This window comes from Varanus komodoensis, unplaced genomic scaffold (genome assembly GCF_004798865.1).
Source record: "Varanus komodoensis strain SLA01 unplaced genomic scaffold, ASM479886v1 scaffold289, whole genome shotgun sequence".
NCBI lineage: Eukaryota > Metazoa > Chordata > Lepidosauria > Squamata > Varanidae > Varanus > Varanus komodoensis.
In genome coordinates, this window is record NW_025335742.1 from 17,762 (window position 1) to 37,918 (window position 20,157).

A 20,157-nucleotide genomic window follows, 5' to 3' on the forward strand; every position below is an offset into this window, starting at 1 on the left:
CAGTGTCCAAGTCGTGGCCCATGCCTTAAATGCCGCTTATGCATCCCGATCCAAGAGGATGCTGACATTGCATAGAAGAGACAGGCTGGGATGGCAAAGGCTGCAGCCATGGCAGGTATCCCCTTTCCCTTTGCAACAATGTACCAGATTGAAATCTATCAGGCAATGGAAACATGATCCTGAATCCAGACTCGATCCCTGTCATTAGGTAAATCTCAAAGCCTATTTCTGGTGCAAATCCAGTTGGAAACTTGTCCCATTTCACAGAATTTTGGGCTTTTCAGAAGGTGTCCTGCATGCAAAGGGCTGTCCAGTCCAAATCTTGTTGCTATCCTCCAAAGGATTTGCAAGTGCCCCTCTTCGCCTCCTGCCCACAGACTGAGCTATGTTCCACGCAGGACACATGCACTCTACTTCTAGCTCAATTTGGATGTGTTGTTTTTAGTCGTGAAGACGTGTCCAACCCATCGCGACCCATGGACAACATTCCTCCAGGGCTTCCTGTCCACCATCCCCTGGAGTCCACTGAAGCTTACACTAAATACTTCAGTGACTCCATCTAGTCTTATTCTCTCCCATCCCCTTCTTCTTTTGCCTTCAGTTGTTCCCAGCATTAGGCTCGTCCCAAGTGAGTCCTTCCTTCTCATTAGGTGGCCAAAGTATTTGAGTTTCATCTTCAGTATCTAGCCTTCTAAAGAGCACTCAGGGTTGATCTCCGCTAAGACTGACTGGTTTGATCACCTTGCAGTCCAAGGGACTCGCAGGAGTATTCTCCAGCACCACAATTCAAAGGCCCCAATTCTTTGGCGCTCAGCCTTCCTTATGGTCCAAATTGCACAGCCACACATTGCAACTTGGAAAACCATAGCCTTAACTATACGCACTTTGTTGGCAGGGTGATGTCTCTGCTTTTTATTATACTGTCTAGATTTGCCATAGCTTTCCTCCCAAGGAGCAAGCATCTTTTAATTTCTTGGCTGCAGTCCCCATCTGCGGTGATTTTCAAACCCAGGAAAATAAAATCTGTCACTACCTCCATTTCTTCCCCATCTATTTGCCAGGAAGTGAGAGGACCAGATGCCACGATCTTAGTTTTCATAATGTTGAGTTTCAATCAGTTGGCATAATTACTTCTAAAATTGCATTTGCTCTTGTTACTGTGTCATCACGTGATCTCCAGCTTGACATGGTAACCTGATTTTTCCAGTTCCTGTATGGTTGAAGATCTTTTTGTCTTTGTTATACCAACACATATCCTTTACTGCCACGCTGTGGTCATTTTATTCTTTAACAGGTACTTTGTATGCCAAAAAAAAAAAAACTTTATTTTTCTCTCTTTGTTGTTTTTTGCTGCTATTTCGTGGCCATTTAGTTCCACAACAGGTTATTTAAAACTTGTTTTAATTAAACTCTTTACTTCCATCATGGATAAAATTCATGGATAAAATTCCTGTATCATCTTAGGCACCTACGTCTGCTTCTCAAAGCTTACGAACAACACTTTTGGCAATACCAGCATCTCTAACATCTCTGCAATCATCTCAAGAGTCTATGAAAAATGCTATACAAGAATTTGCTTTGGAACAAAAGGAAAGTCTGAACAGACTGGATAATTTGGATAGTTATTTCTTGAAGATAATGAATCAACTTGCAGGTTCTGGTATTAAAATAAAACAAAATGAACAAAAGATAGAAGTGAAAAAGAAGGCTGACATTTTTTACTATTAGCTAGAGAAACAGGATTTGAATATGGCTACTGATTGTTAAAATGAGGAAGATGTCAACCCAGCATATCCAATGTCTTAAATAACCATTTTTTTAAAGTTAGATTGTAGAGAAAACAATAAAAATTTGTTTTAAAAAGTTATCTCCAGCTTATGGTGACCGCATGAATGAAAGCTGTCCAAAATGTCCCAATCTTGCCAGCCCTGCATAGCTTTTCAAAATTCTAGCTTGTGGCTTTCCATGTGAATTCATCCATCTCTTCTCTGCCTTCCTTTTTATCTGTCTTCAATTTTGCCTTGTCTGTGCATGAAGTGTCCAATGAATGATAGCGTAAGTTTTCACATTTTTGCCTCTAGACAGAGCACTTGCTTGCTTCCATCTTGTTTTGTCTTTCTGTTAGTCCAGGGTATTTGCAAAGCTCTCCTCCGGCACCATGTTTTGAACATCTCCATTTTCCTCCAAACCACTTTCTCCACTCTCCTGCTTATGCACCCATAGATGGTGATCAAGTACAGAATGGTATGAATACTCTTGGCATTGCCTGACAGTGTATCATCTTTACATTTGATGATATTTCTAGATCCTTCATCAATGCCATTCGAAGTCTCAGCCTTCTTTGAATTCCTTGGCTGCAGCCTCCCTTCAAATTGATGCCTGTGCCAGGCATGTGGAAATCTTCCTCCTTTCAATATCTTCATTGTGGACAGTGCAGTTCTGCAAAAATTGGGTAGGCAGGATTTGTTTTCTCTTCATATTCAGCCACAGTTCTGCTTTTGTACTTTGTGAGGGTTTTGGATGTGGCGACCAAACCCAAGGAAGACAAAACAGAAAGGATGCAACAGACATTTTTGCATTTTAGCCAAAGTGCTGGAAAAGAGAAAGGGGAGCTGAGAGCCTATCCAGGCTGCAATACAGGAAAAAGAGATTGTTGCTGATGCTGGGCATGTGACCAAGCTTGTTCTGAAGAGACTCTTTTTTCTCTGTCCTTCCAGTTTCACACCTTCCTGGGGAAAGTTCAGTTTGCAAATGCTTCCCAGGGTGAGCTCTTTTTTTATGAGGACTGGCACCTGGAGGTCTGCTATGATATCATGAACTGGATCTTCTTCTCAAATAAGTCATGTCGTAGAGTGAAAATTGGGAGCCTGGAGGGACAGGCAGCCCAGGACGTGAAGCTCACCATGGATCCAGAGGCCATTGTGTGGCCCAGGCAGTTTAACCAGATTGGCTAAGGATTCCTTGAATTCTGGTCCCTCTTGCATTCAGAAAGTTGAATACTTCATCAAATATTTCTTATGCCATACAGACAGCTATTTTCTGCATGCTTCCCTGAGAGTAAGTCCCAAGTACTGTTGAGGCATTTCCCATCAAAAAGTGTGTCCTTTTTCTGCCCTCTCCCTTTCTATGTGTCCATCACAATGGAGAGACTAGGAGGTTTGCTCACGAAGGCCACAGATTATAGAGTTCCACAGGACTTCCAATGGACATGGTAGGGGCCAGGGCACACTTCAAGGCCCACAAGAATGGGAAGCAGAGGACTCATCATCTTTTCTGTCCCCAGAGTAAGAACTGTTTTCTTGAGTAAAACTTCTAAAGAGCCGTAGACAATATGAAGAATCCACTTGAGAAAAGCAGTGTCACCCTTGAAACCTAAATCTGAGATGTCTTAATCTCATTCTAGAGGACAACAGAGAAGGCGCCAGCCAGGGGTCCCTGGGAATGAAATTTCCATTTAGTCATTCAACATTGGGTTGATTCATGTCCATAAAAACAAAGGTCCTGACCAGCTCTTTCTTGATGCTTCTTCTCTTTGTTTCCAGACAGTGCCTCACTCCAGGTGTGTTGAGAGCTGTCGCCCTGGATCTGCCAAGGAGGTTCTGGAAGGGAAGCCGCTCTGCTGCTATGCTTGTGCCCCCTGTCCAGAAGGCACTGTCTCTGCTCAGGAGGGTAAGTGTCTTTAGAGGAATGGACCATTTTTCCTGGTCAAGCCAGTCAAAGACTTAAGTGCACCTGAACACACAGTCTTTATATATTAACAAGAGGACACCAGTAGACATCATGAAGACACATGAAAAATATTTTTATATGTTAATAAATATCTAGTTGGACATGGTCATCTACTGAATTAAATTTTTAATTTTTTCTTTCTTTCTGCTTACAGCCTTTCCTGGCCTTTGTATTTCTAATCTCATTCATTAATTCCATACAGTGCACTGAATTACATGACTCAGGGGAACAATCTTTGGAATACACTGCATGGCTCCTGGGCTTCACGGCACCCTTCTCCTAGCTTGAATCATGTTCATCCCACAACCTTATGTTTTCATCATGAGGGTTTGGCCATCTTTAGAAACACTTAAAATCACTTCAAGCTTATTGGTTCCATGGAAGCCAGAAATATTGTTGTATGAATCGAGGAGGGTTCCGGGTACACCAGGTTCTTTCTTTGAACAAACCTTACTTTTGTAACTCAGATCATTCCACAGCTTCTTTCTCTTCTGAATATATCCAAACTGTCAAGAAGATTGGCTTTTTTAGCCTAGAGCCCAGCTGATATTACATAGAAATGTAGAAACAGAGCGAGTCAGAAGGGGTCCCCTGGGCCATCTAGTCTGACCCCCGGCTCTAGCCGGCTCCACTCACGACATGCCCACCATGTGCATGTCCAGCCTATCCTTTAGCACCCTAACCGATGGTGTCTCAACCACCTCCCGTGGAAGCCCGTTCCATACCCTCAGGGTCCTGTCAGGAAGTGCTTCCCGGCATCTGAATTGAACCTTGATTCCCTGAGCTTTGCTCCATTGGAGCATGCCCTGCCTTCCTCTACAGGGGAGAACAGGTCTCTAACCACCTCCATGTGACATCCCCTCACATACCTGTATGTCGCCAACACATTAGATCTTACAAACCTATTGAACTTCCCTGAGCCTACAATGGGATAGGTTAATGACCACACAGACCATTACCTGCAGATTTGAGTGAGAACTCTAGAGAATCACAGTTTGATTGAGGAAGACAAAAGTCTGGATAAGGGATAAAGAGCTGAGATTAATTTTCCTGTCCACCCCTCCCATGCTGGCCCCTCCAAGTCTCATCAAACAGCCTCACAGGGAACTGGCTCACCAGATTGCCACAACTGTGACAAGGAGTTCCTGGCCAGCCGAGTTTAGAATTCCAGATACTGAGTCCAGACTCAGTGTGGGAGATGGTTGGGCAGGAAGAGCAGAGGTTGCTGGACTGGCAAGGTCATCGGATGATATGGCTCTAGAAAGTTAGAAAAGAAACTGTCCTGGAAAGGAGTGGAAATCAAGGGGATTTGTCAGAGCTTGTCCAGAGGTGCCAGGCCAAGAAAGAGGACCAAGAGTTAGATTAAACTCTTCACATGGGAAGGGAGTATTACCCGAGTTTATGCTGGTTGTGAGCATGTGCGGTTCAATAAAGGCCTGTGGTTTCATCCAGCACTGCTGGAGAAGGACAGGGCAGGGGAGAGTTACTCTTGTGGGATTCTGCTTGCTGTGAAATCCAGTGTTTGGGAGTTGGACAGATGAGGTGCAGCCAAAACAAACCACATCTTCAGGCCATTCTGGCTTTGGATAGCATGGCATAATTAGGAAAAGTGAGTGATGTAGAAGCATCCCAAGAAGGATGAGAAAAAGAAGCCACTGTACTTGTGAATCATCAACCTCTGCTGGTGTTCTACAGTTCCCTCATTTCCCTAAACTTTCTATCCAAATGCGTTATAACACTGACTGTTCTGGATAACATCAGATGCCCATTAGTGAAACCAGATTCACTTTCCCTCCTTTCAGATACGGATCATTGTATTGCGTGTCCAGCTGATCAGGAGCCGAAGTCCAACCAATGTCATTGTGTCCCCAAGTCTCTGAGCTTTCTGCCCTATGAAGAACCTCTGGGGATTACCCTGGCTTCCATTTCCCTATTCTTCTCCTTCACCACGGGCTGCGTCTTAGGAATATTCATCAAATACTTGGACACCCCATTAGTCAAAGCCAACAACAGGGACTCAGCTCCCTCTTGCTTTCATTTTGGTCCACCTTTCTGTTCATTGGGCAGCCACAGAAACTGACTTGCCAGCTCCGACAAAAGGCCTTCAGCATCATCTTCTCACTTGCTGTCTCTTCCGTGTTGGTCAAAACCATCACTGTGGTGTTGGCCTTCCTGGCCACCAAGCCAGGGAACAAGGTGAGAAGGTGGCTGGGAAAGAGCCTGGCCAATGCCACAGTCATTTCCTGTTCCAGTGTGCAACTAGTTATCTGCTCCATCTGGTTGGGCATCTCTCCACCTTTCCCAAACTCTGACATGCACACCAAGCCTGGACACATCATCCTGCAATGCAATGAGGGGTCTATGGCCATGTTCTACACTGCCCTTGGATACATGGGCTTCCTGGCTGCCTTCTGCTTCATGGTGGCTTTCCTGGCCAGAAGGCTGCTGGGGGCCTTCAACGAAGCCAAGCTGATCACCTTCAGCATGCTGGCCTTCTGCAGTGTCTGGGTGTCCTTTGTGCCCTCCTACCTGAGCACCAAGTACACAGTGGCCATGCAGATCTTCTCCATCTTGGCCTCCAGTGCTGGGCTGCTGGCCTGCATCTTTCTTCCCAAGTGCTACAACATTGTCCTGAGGCCTGAGCTGAATTCAAAGGAGCATCTCATGATGAAATCAAATGATGGCAGGTGATCCTATGTGCACAGAATGCACTGTAATATGTCATAGCTATTGAGATGGGAGCTACATGGCCTGGGTCCTGGATACCTGAAGGAGTATCTGTGTTCCCTAAGCCCCGCCTTGAGATATGAGTCAGAGGCCCTCCTCCAGGAACCGTCCTTGAAAGAGATCAAGGGTGAGATTACTCGGAGGAGGGCCATCTCTGTTGTGCCCCCCCCCCCCCCGTTGTGGAACACACTCCCCAGAGAGGTTCACCAGGCACCAACACTTCTCTTTCGGCATCAGAATAAAAAAGAAAACCTTTTTATTCTCCCAGTATTTTAATAGTTAAGCTATTCTATTTAGTGGTTTTATATGTTAATATCGGATGCTGTGCAACTGTTCCTCTTATTGCTATTTTTATTTAATTGTATTAATCTGTTGTAAACCATCCCAATTCATCTGAGATGGGATGGTATAGAAAAGTTTTAAAAGAAATACATAAACCTCCAGGGGAAATCCAGCAGCAACTTACCCTTCTTGCAGCACTGTTCAAACAGCAAGTTCACATTCTAAGGAAACCACATTTACGGAAGTGTGAAGAAAAGCATCCCAAGTTTTCAGTTTCCTGCTACATCCCAGGAGGAAAAACCCAGCAGGGACTTTTAGCTCCTACACACTTGTACCAAAAGGGACTACTTATTGAAATAAACCCATGCTTAGGCAGAGGCATGAATATGAGTACTTTGGTGGATGCTGGTAAGAGTTCTCATGCGGGCATAGTCAGCAACAGTCTGCTTACAAACAAAAATGGAGGCTAGCTTCAATTTGTGCTCACGGCATTCAAGTTTAAGGAGAAACTCATAAAATTTAGCTCCAAGCCACCCTAAATCTGAGGGTTGAGCTTATCACAAAATTACACACACTTGCACAAAAAGTCAGCCCCTTCAACCACAGCACTCTTTGAATGTCCACCCCTTATGACGCACTCTTAACTCGACGGGGATGAACCTCCCCCTGGAGGCTAGACAAACTCCTCTCCCTCTTTCTTTGACTACCATACCAACGAAGGAATTGTACAAGGGTTGCATTCAAATGCTCCATTTGGCCATCTGTTTGAGGATGATGCGCCGAAGAGAGGTGAAACTCGACCTTGAGCAAGGTGAGGATTTCCCTCTAGAAATGGGAGGTGAACTCAGTGCCCCTATCAGAAATTAATGCAAGAGGCCACCCATCTAGTCTATAAATATGAGCTAAATAAAGGAAGGCCGTGGTTTTGGCTGAGGGAAGTCCTGTACAAGAAATAAAGTGACCCATTATGGTGATTCTAAGCATCACAGTTGCCCCCCTCCTCACCTCTCTCAGATTTATGATGCACTCTCAACTCGACAGGAACGAACCTCCCCCCAGGGGCAAGGTAAGTTCCTCTCCCTCCTGCTTTGACTTTTCCTCTCTTCTAATTGGCTCAAGTGCCAAAGTCTCCTCAGCTGGGCATTCTCCATGGCAATGGACATTCCCACAGACGACTTAAGAATGTTATGAGGAGCTTGAATAAAAACTTTATCAGAGTTGGGTGGTGGGGGAGAGGGCTGTTTGTGTAAGTCAAGAAGAACATTCTAGTTTTAAGTAGAGAGAAAGATCTGAAACCAGTGTTAATTATATCTTAAATGATCTTAGTTTTTTTTCAGGGAGGATTTGTCCCAGCGTGGGAAAGGTATGAGAAAGAGTTCTGGAAGTTTGTTCTCAAGGCTAAATAGAAGCAAAATGCTGCAACAGTTTTGGTTAATTTGAGCTGATTGTTAAAGTTAAAACTCCAAAGAAGAATGCTTGACAAATTACATGTTCCAGAGTTGTGTAGAGATCAAAACGAGGACAGAAACCAAGGAAGCAGTTCGTTATGTTTACAGCAGAGTTAGGGCTGGAGGCAAATTAAATAGAAATGGCAAAGAGAAGAGAACTGTGTAAAGCACTCCCTCTGCTGGATCAGCAAGCGAATGACAAACTTGAAATGCCAGAAAAGTTTTGATAGATTAATGTTATGCCAGAAAGGCCTGGCAGCTTGGAGAAACACCTCAGTCAAGATCTCATACCTAGTGTCATACAGAAATCCAAGAAGGACAAATAGAAGGCCTTCAAATTTGTCTCTAACTAGAATTGCATCTTCAGAAATGGATGCCCAGACATCGGGGTTCCAAGGGAAGAAAGAGATGGAATTAGAGATGAAAGGCAATAGGAAAATGCTTTAGACAGGCATTGAAGGTCTAAGAGAGGAGACTGAAAAGGTCAACCAACATTTGAAATGTCTTAAAAGCAGGAGTGGGGGGATGGAAGGAAGAATGCAACATGGGAAACTGGTGATCGCACATGAGATGGCAGATTCTATTTTAACACAAATGAAAGTTGAAAATAATAATATAAAAAGTTGTTTTTTACAGTTTTTGGAATATCATTTCCCAGCTTTTTCTGTCAAAAATAAATGGACAGAAATGTTCACCAGAGCGAACAAAGGAGAGTCATCATCAATCTAAAAGAATTTTAAAAAATGGAAAAAAAAGTTTGGTTCTACTGGGGGACAAGAGTCACCAATCTAATATTTGAATGCATGGCATTTTGGAATGAGCGTACGCAGATGAGACATCTTTAGACTGATGTGTTGGAATGGGTTAGATAACTCCTTCCAAATGAGAAATGGGAAGATGAAGTTATGGAAAAAATATACAGAGCAGGTCCCAAGCATGGCTCTAGAATTTTCCTCAGAGAAATATTGATCAAATTTGCTAATAAGTATAAAAAGGAGAGGATCATGTAAAAATTGCGAGTTGAGATGGTATGATTATGTGGGAATCCATCTTAATCTTTATCATCACTCTGTAGTGCTTAGGCGTTCTTTGAATATAATCAGTTTATATTTAAAAGAATAATATGTCATTGGGGATATCCATTACATGTATGAGAGTTTTCTACAGTGGGACATATAGTAGTACCAACCCTCTGTCAAAAGGTTTAAACATGCTATTCAAATATGCTCTTCAAATTCTGATAGATGAAGATGAATGGAAGCAAGAAGTAGCAAAAATTGAAGATAAAGGATGGGAAACAGCATCAGATGGTGACAGTCAAGGAGACATGGAAGAAATGAAGGACGTTCAGTGACTCAAAGTATTCGTTTAGTGGAACAGGAGGCATCAAAAGCAGTAGAATAAAGACATCAAAGAGGCAAAGATGTTGCAGCAATTGATGGATGTTCCCCAATTCAAGGAAGCAGCTCCCTTGGAGGAAGACTGATCAAATCAGGCAGAAGAACAGGTGGTGAAGAAGAATGGGAAGAAATGGGGCTGGAGGGGGAGGTTACTACTTCATCTTCCTCCCAATTTCTTTCTCTGGTTTATCCCTATCTCATTTCAAGATGGTAGGATAGATTAAAATACAGGGGATGAGATGATAAGGCAGAGGTACAGAATGGTGTGTAAAATGTATAACAGCAAATATTTAGGAGTAGTTATTTAAGTGATAGAGGCAGAAAGTGCTGGGAGTGGCTGTTGTCCCTTCTTCCTTCCCTCCACCAAAGTGCAATTTGAGGATGCTCAAGTGGTTTTTCCCTGAGGGGAGAGGGTGTGATACTGGTCATATATAGGGGTGAAGGGAAGGGAAGGGAAGGGAAGGGTCTTATTCTTTATATATTTGTGCAGAAGGTGCACTAAGAGTCAATTAGGATACATGTTCTTAAGATGATATGCTTAACACATGTGAATATCTTTAAATGATAACAGTCTAATGACTGTAGTCAAAATGAAACAAATTGAAGTGATGATGAATGCAGAAATAGCAGATATTGTATTTTTACAGGAGTCTCATCAGAAAAATGAGGGGATATATGAACTGAAAGCAACATGTTTGAATTTGTATGAAAAAGTATTTGGATCTGCAAAATCAAGGGGGGTAGCAATTATTAATTCAAAGAAGATTGAGTTAAACTTTTAAAACTAAAGAAAGATGAAAGAGGAAGATATTTGAACTTGAGGGTGAAATAAGAGGAGAATGTTATACATTACTTAATATACATGGTGTCCCAAAAAATTGTCATCATTTCATAGTCCAAGAACATAGCCAATTCTCGCTCAAATGATCTCAAATTTTAACAAAATGTGTAAAAACTTACTAATGTTAGTTATGCAATGTTACGCAAGACATGCTACAGCGTGTTTGGCAGGAGGTGAACTACCAACTTGACGTGTGTCGTGTCACAGGCGGTGCGCATATTGAACATTTGTGAAGCTTTGTGAAATAAGTTATACAATCTACATCCCTTTGAATCTCTTGTTCGAATTTTGTTAAATAAATCTTTTATTGTTCAACATGAAATCTATTTAATTCTGTTTGCCTAGAACATGCAGTTAGATATTAACATTTCGGATATTTTAAACGGTTTACTTTCTACTCGATACATTGCACTTATTTATTCATTTTTATTTATTTAAAACATTTTTACCCCATCCTTCCCAATAAAACCTCTCAGAACGGTTTACAATAATTAAAAACAGTAATAATAATAAAATTGCACTCAACAATAATAATAAAATAGTTAAAGCAATAAAAACCAAAGCAATAAATAAATAACATTCGTAATTCAGCTAGCTAAAGAAAGAGAATGCGACTGCAATCTTAAAACATCTAAAATCCTTAGTTCTTAAAAAGATGGTTAAATAAAAAGGTTTTTACCTGACACCAAAAAGCGTATAAAATCAGTGCCAGGTGAACCTCTCTGGTGCGTCCATTCCAGAATAGATTATATATTTGTATCTAAAGATTCCTTTCATAGAGTTTATGAATTGAATATTAGTGTTATAAAAGATGGCCCATGGGAAATATGGATTTTACATATGTATTTATGTGGTGGGGTGGAATGGGCACCCTGAGCAACTCTAAATCTGGGATCTCTCCATGGGTTCTTCTGGGCAGCTGAAAGCAACTTCTGAGCAGAAGCCAGGAAAGCAGCTTCCACACTTTGAGATGCTCTCCTCGGTCATGTCACATATCCCAGAGGGCCCTTTCTTCAACTACTACTCTGCTTTAAGCCATCTTCTAAATAGCCATCAGCTTTTTGCTCACTTGCTCATTCAGTTGTCAGTGAGGCCAAGACATTTTGCCACTGCTCTAAGGTTCTGAAATTTATTCAGTCTGCACGAATTGGAGAGAACCTCCCCTCGGGTGTGATTGTTGCAGGCTTGGCAAGGCCTTGCAGGCTAGGGAAGGCCATGTTCAGATCCTCAAGACCCTGCAAGGCAGCAGGACTTCAAGGTGGCAGCTTCATCTGACTGCCTCGGAAGAAGGTCTGTGCACTCATAATGTTCATTAGTGGCCACTCAGTGCTGTGAATAAATTCATGTGCAACCAAAACCATGATCTTCAGCCAAGCACCTTTGAAGCAGGTTGGTTAGTGAGGGTTAAACGGCACTCACATTTCCCCTTCAGTGAACACATCTCAGACAATCAAGTAATTTTGTTGAGTTTTTGCAAACATGCTTTCCTCCCACTCTCCACCTTTGGCTCTGGCCACTCAGAGAGGAGATTTCTGGGCAGAGTAGATGCTCTCACATCTGCCTTCCAATCTTCCCCACCCTTTACAGGAGAAAGTCCATTTTCTCATGTTCCTGGTCCCCCTTATGCAGTACAGTCCATATCTGGCACTTCTACTGACTGTTTACCAAAGAAGGTTGTTAATCTGCAAAGGACCTGACATGTGGTTGCTTCTGGGATATAGAAGTTCTGTTGCCCACATGAGCAGTCTTGAGCTTCACTGAAGGAGAAACGGGCAAAGAGGCTTCTTGCTTGGGGTGGGAAGGGTTGGATTTCACCTGGAGCTGCCCCAGAATTGCTGGGAACATGCAGCAAGAAGACACTTTAGTTTCACCAGGCATTACACTCCACTGATAATTTGATTCATCAATGGGAATTTAGGCTATTTTTAGCATTTTCCTAGCTTCCATTCCTAGCTCTTTCATTCTCAGTAACAGTTATTATTGTTCTTGGATTTACCCCATTGCTACACCACTCCATAGTTCAAGCTCTCTAGACAGTATAAACATCATTTAACTATAGACTATTCTTTCCAAATTCCATATTGAGTGGTTTCTTTTTTGACAAGTCTTGGTATCTTAAAAAAGAAAACCTGAGAAAGAAATAGCTTGTGGCTCTGCCATCAGCAAAAGTATAATCCATTCTGGGGTGAGGGAGAACCACTTGTCAGACAGATTGCATGAAAATATTTATATATGTGCAGGAATGTACAGTATTTTTCCTTTGCTGAATGGAAGAGGAGAGCATTGTCACCATTTCCCCCTTTTCCTCTTCCAGTGTGCCAGGAAAGTCTTGTGTCAAGTTCTGGAACATTTTGTCTTTCCTCTTTCTCATCCGTGAGGTCAACCACAGTGCAAGGCTTTTAGCTAACCTCATCCTGGGCTTCAACATCTACAAGACCCACTTCCATGGGAGAATCACGTCTGACACCATGGTGGACCTGTTTGCTGGAGGGGAGAGCAACATTCCTAACTACAGCTGCAGAGGGCAGAAGAACCCACTGGCTGTTGTGGAAGGGGCCACATCTGACATCTCAATGCATATTTCAGCCATGTCAGACATCTACAAAATCCCACAGGTAGGAACTGGGAAGCAGGGGGAGAGGAGGTGGGTGGGCTACACAGCAAGCATCCTTTGATTTTTCAATTTATGATAATATGATGACTTAAATTAGCATTAAATGCAAAAATGCACAAACACAGGGATTTTTTATTTTGTAGTTGCACTAGGTTTGGTTTTCTGTTTGTGGTTGCAAGAGTAGGAAAATATCAAGAATGGGAAGCATATGGAATTCCTGGAATGGCAGGTGCAGGGAGTGGATGGCAATTAAGGTTGCATGCTTCTCAGCTGAAGCAATCCACATGTCCCTCTTCAAGGGGCTGCATCAACCAAATGGGGCAAAGCTCAAGGAACCAAGTTTCGGGTTGGATGTCAAGAAGCACTCCTTGACAGTTAGGACCCCTAGCATATGGCATAGGCTTCCACAGGAGGTGTGTGAGGCACCACTGAGGGTGTTCAAGGAAAGATTGGACAACCACATTTGGTGTTAGTGTGTAATAATTTTCAGGTTAGCAAGAATCTGAATGTTATCACAAGAATATCAACCCGTTACTTTCTTTTTGGGCTAGTTGAGTTATTGTTGCTCCTGTTCTTCAAGATAAATCACAATTTCCCTTTATCTACCGGATGGTCCCAAAAGAAGAAATTCAGGTTGTGGGAATGATCAAACTTCTCCTGCATTTTGGGTGGACCTGGATCAGTCTCTTTGCTCCAACTAAGGGCAACCGAATTTGCATGTCTACCATTTATCCTGTTTTTACAATTTGATGGATGTGAGAGACAAAGAAATGCAAAAAAATTCCTTTCCTTGACCTGGTTAAACTTCCTGGGCCACACAATGGCCTCAAGATCCACAGCAAGCGTCACATCCTGGGCTGACTGTCCCACAAGGCTCACAATAGTCACTCTACGATGGGACATATTTGAAAAGAAGATCCAGTTCCTGATGTCATAGTTGACTGTCAGTTCCCCTCCCTCATACAAGTAGAGCCCGTTCTGGGAAGAATTAGCAAACTGGACTTCTCTCAGGAGAGTGTGAAACTAGAATGCAAGAGCAGAGAGCCAACATTTCAAGGAGAGGAAAGCATTAGCAATTCCTCAGCTTCACTCAGTTTGCACTGGGTCTCATGCATCTAATTTTTACATGGTAGAAGCTGATATATGTTCTCTGCTCTCCAGTTTCTGTCCATCACTTTGGGATTCCCTCAGGCTTCATCATCATCCCTTATATAGTCAGTCTTGGTATTACAAAAGCTGGAAGGGGCCAGAAGGTCATCAGGTCCAACTCCCTGCTGTTATAGGACACTCAACTCTACCATCCTATTCAGCTGACTGCCCAGACACTTTTGGATGTCTCTAGCAAGGCCAGTCTGTGCAACTCTGGAAAGGAAACACCTCCTTTTGGAGACAATTCAATGGGATTTCACCCCTGGCAGGCCCATCTTTCAAGGAAACACTTCTGACGACTCGTGCAACTAGACTGAACAGTGCAAGCTGACATGGATGGGAGGGAGAGATGAAATGAACCCAAAATTTTCAAATGCCCAGTCTGTTTATTCAAAATGTATATTCAAGACTGATGTTTGAGATGCAGGCTTCCTGGAAAGCTGGTCCCAGGGATATTATATGGCTTGCTGTGAAGTAAGGGCTATGGGATCACATTCTCCCTTCCCCCTCTCTAACCTTTAGATGGAATGGAGAGCAGGACTTCCAGCAGCCCCACCAATGGCCAAGAAACACTTGGAGGCACACCATGAGTGGCCACAATGCTGTTCCAACTAATGACAATGGAGAAAGCTTCTTGAGAATGTTGACTCCTCTCCTTCTCACCAGTGGAATTTGTGTGGCTTTCACCAAAAGAGTAGAAGAGCAACAGAATCATTTAGACTTGTTCTGGAGTGAGGCACTTATCCTGTGGAAACAAGTCAATGCATTCATTTATGTATGGGACTCTAGCTATGGATTTAGTCCAATATTCTTATTACAGAAAACCCTTGAAGAGGAAATGATTGGGATGAAAGTCTGGATCACAACATTTTTTCAGGACATCTGCATCAATGTCTTTAGCCATCCCTCGTCATTCCAGCATCTCCATGGCTCTTTTTCCTTTGTGGTGAACAGCAAGAGAGAGAGAAAATATGACTCCTTTGGTCCCGTGTCAGCACATATGACACATTTTTGGCTGACGGCTTTTCATTGCTTCTCTTCCAAGCATGTCTTGTCCAGGAAAGGCTGGATAAGATGCAGAGAGGAGGTAAACCTGGAGATGCTGTCCGAGGAAGAGATTGAAAGGATCCTGTCTCAGGACAGCTACTATATTTACAACAGTGTCTAAGTCGTGGCACATGCCTTAAATGCCGCATATACGTCCCAATCCAAGAGTATGCATGGAGGAGACAGGCTGGAATGGCAAAGACTACAGCCATGGCAGGTGTCCCCTTTCCTTTTATACTGTCAGTCCAAATGAAAATCTATTGACCAATGGAAACATGATCCTGAATCCAGACTCAATCCATGTCATAAGATAAATCTCAAAGCCTGCTTCTGAGGTAAATCCAGTTGGGTGCTTGTTCCTTTTCACTGAATTCTGCCCTGATTCCTCTTTTCAGCTTTTCTGAAGATGGTCTTTGTGTGAAGGTCTGTCTAGTGTAAATCTAGCTTAAATTCTACAAAGGATTCTAAGTGTCCCGTCACTACCTCCTGCCTACAGACCAAGCATACCAGTTTACAGAGTTCCACATTGGAAGAGATGCGCTATACTTCTCACTCAGGATAGTTACTTCTGAAGCTGCATTTACAGTTGTTTTGTGCCATCAAGTCAACTCCAAGTTATGGCGACCACACACATAAAATCCCTCCACAATGTCCCATACATTACAGCCCTGTGTAACTTCTAACTTCTAGCCTGTGGTTAGCTTTTTGAATCCAACCATCTCTTTTCTGGTCTTCCTATTCTGCCTTCAATTTTCCCTTGCCTCCACATGATGTGTCCAAAGGAGGACAACCTCAATTTTCTCATTTTTGCTTCTAGGGAAAGCTCTGGCTTGTTTTCATCTCAGTTTGTCTTTCTGATTGTCCAGGGTATTTGCAAAGCTTTCCTCCAGCACCATACTTTGAGTGCGTACATTTCTGCCTATCAGCTTTCTTCACTGTCCTGCTTGTGCCCCCATACATGATGACCAATGATCAAATGCTGCAAATGATCTTGGCCATGCTCGCCAGTGAAACATCCTTACAATTGATTATCTTTTCCAGCTCTTTCACCAATGTCATTCCATGTCTGAGATTTTTTCCAATTTTTTGGCTGCAGTCTCCCTTCAAAGTGATGACTGAGCAAGGCATGTAAAATCTTTCACCATACAAAAGTCCTCACTGTGGGCAGTGAAGTTCTGTACTACTTGTGTAGGCATGATTTCTGTTTTCTTCCTTTTCAGCTACAGTCATATTTTGGCTTCTTGTCCATTATGCAGCTTACGGATCAGATCAATCAGGTGCTAAAATACCCCTGTTTCTTTCAGGACCATCCATTGCTTCTTGCAATCCACACAATCAAAGACTTTGCTGTAGTCTAGGATGCACAGACGGATCTTTTTCTGGAATACTCTGCTGCACTCCAGGAGCCAACGTGTATTTGCCATTTCACCTTGAGTGCCTCTTCCTTTTCAGAATCCAACTTGAACAACAGGCATTTCTCCCTCCCCATGGGGAAATATGCATGGTTGCAATACTTTGCTTGGATGCGATGCTATACTATCACATAAGATGGATGGATGGATGGATGCATCCTAGTCTGGTGTCTCAGCTTTGACCGTTCTTTGTAGGGTCATCCACTAGGGGTCTAACCTAGTGAGACAGCCTGCCCTCCTGGCACCCCCCCCCCCACATTGAGGCATGCATCCCAGGGGGGAAAGTTGCCTTTTCTCAGGGAAATATATGTTTGCAAATGTTGTGCGACCTCGTGTCCTCTTCTATTTTCTGTTTTGGAGATCATGATTGCTTCCTCAGCAGCTTTTCTGGAGATTTATGCTCTTTCTTGTGCCTGCAGTATGGATTTCACAAGATACTTGTCCCTTCTTTTTTTCCTGGTGCCTTGATTGGAATCATCTTCTAGGTGCAGCTGGCCTCACCTCATCATTCCTCAATCTACACTGATTACCCTTCCATTGGCTCCTCAGCCAGAGGAAGGTTATTCAGAGAGGAGTTCAAGCATGAATTCATGTCTTTGCTGCTAGATTGTTGGATCCTTTGGCACTGCAGGGCACAGCAGATGGAACTATATTTGAATTGTGAATTTTTCCACTGATTTCTATGCCAGGTCACTTTCCTGACTCCTCACCATGTCCAGACAACTCCATTCTATTCCCGCACCAAAGACTCTTGTCACATTTTCCATACTTGTTCCTACCATATTCAGTGAAATCCAGGTATTCGGGGCCTATTTTGTGCATTCCTCACTAGGGCATTTTTGTATAGGTCTCTTGGATTGGCGTGAATCAGCCACTACTTCCTTGTAGCGTGAGAAGGTTCTGGATGTGGCTTCCAAACCAAGGATGGCAAAACACAAAGGATGCCACAGACATGGGACATTGCAGCCAAAATGCTGGTACAGAAAGAGGAAGCTGAGAGCATATACTGCTTGCGATACTGCAAAAAAGATACTGTTCCTATGGCTTAGGCCAGGCATGCAACAATTCTTTTTCTTAAGAGACCCGGGTGCAAACTGAATAGAGTCAGACATCATCATACTTTCTCATGCTCTGAATGCTGGCTCTTTTCTCTATCGCTCCAGTTTCACACCTTCCTGAGGAAAATCCAGCATGCTAATGCTTCCCAAGGTGGCCTGTATTAATATGAGAATGGGGAGCTGTTGTTGAACTATGACATCAGGAACAGGATCTATTTCCCAAATAGGACCTATCTTAGAGTGACCGTTGGGAGCCTGATGGGACAAGCAGCCCAGGACATGAAGCTTGTTGTGGATCGAGAGGCCATCATGTGGCCAAAGACGTTTCACTAGGTTGGCTCATGGTTCCTTGCATTCCATTTGCTCTGACATTCACTAAGTTCCAATGTTTTTTTGAATATTTCCAATGTGATGCATGCAGCAATTCTTAAGGAATATTGAGGCACTTCTCATCGAAAAATGTGTACCTGGACAAAGATCCATTTTATACCCTCTCCCACTCAACACTTACATCAGAATAGATGATGGATATCAGGAGGTGTTTCAGTTGCAACAGGAGGGACCAAGACACATTGGATGCCCACAAGAAAAGGATGGAGAAGCTGCATCTTTTTTTCTGCCCCTAGAGCATGGGTCCTCAAACTATGGCTCGTAGGACGAATCCAGCCCGCTATGGCCATCCATCCGGCCCGCACTGCTGTTTACCACCTACACACATGCTTGCTGCATGGGTGGGGAGGTGGTGGCTTGCTCACTCGGAGATGGTCTCCAAGCAAGCAAGCTGCTGTTGCCTGCCTCCCGTACTTGCAGCGCAGCCGGGGGGGGGGGGACTTGCTCACTCAGAGATGGTTTTGCCCTCGCTGAGAGATCTCTGAGCAAGCGAGCCACTGCCCCACATGCCCAATACCATCCTGCATGCACCCAATGCTGCCTTGTGAGTGCCCGATGGCACCTCACTAGCCCGCACCCCCTGGTTCCCCCTCCTCACCAGCCTGCGACAGTCACTGCAGCCTTTCAACTGGTCCCCTGTTCAAAAAGTTTGAAGACCCCTGTCCCAGAGTAAGCACTTTTTTCTTGAGCAAAACTTCACACCAATAGTTGGCAAAATGAGGATTCGCTCCAGAAACTCCTATCTCACCCTCCCCAACATTGTCACCCTTGAACATGATAGAATCCAAGACTTTTCAATCTCATTCCAGGGGCAAGAGAAGTGCCCCCTTGAGAAAATGGCCTGCCAGGGATCCCTGGGAAAGGAACTTCCATTCGATCATTCTTCAGTGAGGTGATCCATTTCCATAGACCCAAAGAAGCTGACGAGCTCTTCCTTGATGCTCCTTCTCTTTGCAGACAGTACCTGAAGCCAAGTGTGTCAAGAGCTGTTGCCCTGGATCTGTCAAGAAGGGTCAGGAGGGGAAGCCACCTTGCTGCTATGCCTGTGCCCCCTGTCCAGAAGGCACCATCTCTTCTCAGGAGGGTAGGTGTCTTCAGAGGAATGGACCACTTTTAGTGGTCAAGACAGTCCAAGAGTTAAGTCCACCTGAACACTCAGTGTTTACCTAGAGGATATGTTGAGGATCTGCCCCCCTACTGATGGATTGCACTTCCCAGGAAAGCTTCTGGGAAGCTTCTGTCTACTAAAATGTCCATTCATTCATTCATTATTGTAATGTCAGGTTTATCCATCTTCCTTAATCTTGGTCTCTTTTGTTTTAATTCTGGTATTAATCCTGATCTTTTGCTGTTCCACTTTTTATATCACACCTAGAGATTTGATTTTGAAATGCTAGTAAAAATCCAGTTGAGCATGGTTATCTGATCAATAACCTCTTTAAAGCTGTTTTCCTGCTTAGATCCTGTCCTGGCATTTGTATCTCGAGGCTCACTCATTAATTCCATACAGTTGTATGAATTAAATGAGTTTGGAGGTCAATCTTTGAAAAACATTGCAAGGTGGATGGGGCTGAACACACCCTTATCCTAGCTTGAATCATGCTCAACCCATGACCAGACGTTTTCCTCAGAGGGTTGGGCCACCTTCAAAAGAAAGTCAGATCTCTTCAAGGTCATTGACTGCATTGAAGAGAGAAGTATTGTTCTGTGAATAGAGGATGGATCCAGGTACAAAGTCCTTTTTCTTCAAACAACGCCCTTCTTTTGTGACTCAGATCATTCCACAGCTTCGTTTATTTAATATCTGTGAGCAACAGCTCCCGGGGATGGGTATGAAATTCTTGATTGGGCTTTTGGAATTGTTTCCAGCCTCTGGACCCAATCTGGGTATGGGTTCTAGAGAAAGGAACTCCAAATGTCTGACACTAGCATGAAAAAGCTATACTAAGATACCTCCATTTAAGGCCAGTTCTGAACATATTCAAGCAGTCCAGAAGTCTGGGTTTACTCCTCCAAAGCCCAGGCCACATCAAATCTTAAAACCCATTGAACCTTCCTTA

The 20,157-nt window shown here is 43.4% G+C and overlaps 1 protein-coding gene across 1 annotated transcript in view; it reads right to left on the reverse strand.

The window, feature by feature from the left end:
- LOC123025749 (extracellular calcium-sensing receptor-like) overlaps positions 1–6,299 on the reverse strand; it is a 22,285-nt gene extending 15,986 nt beyond the window's left edge. The window contains exon 1 of the mRNA XM_044434693.1: positions 6,259–6,299. Coding sequence (XP_044290628.1) covers positions 6,259–6,299 — 41 coding nt within the window. The remainder of the gene's footprint in view (positions 1–6,258) is intronic.
- Positions 6,300–20,157: the final 13,858 nt, after the last annotated feature.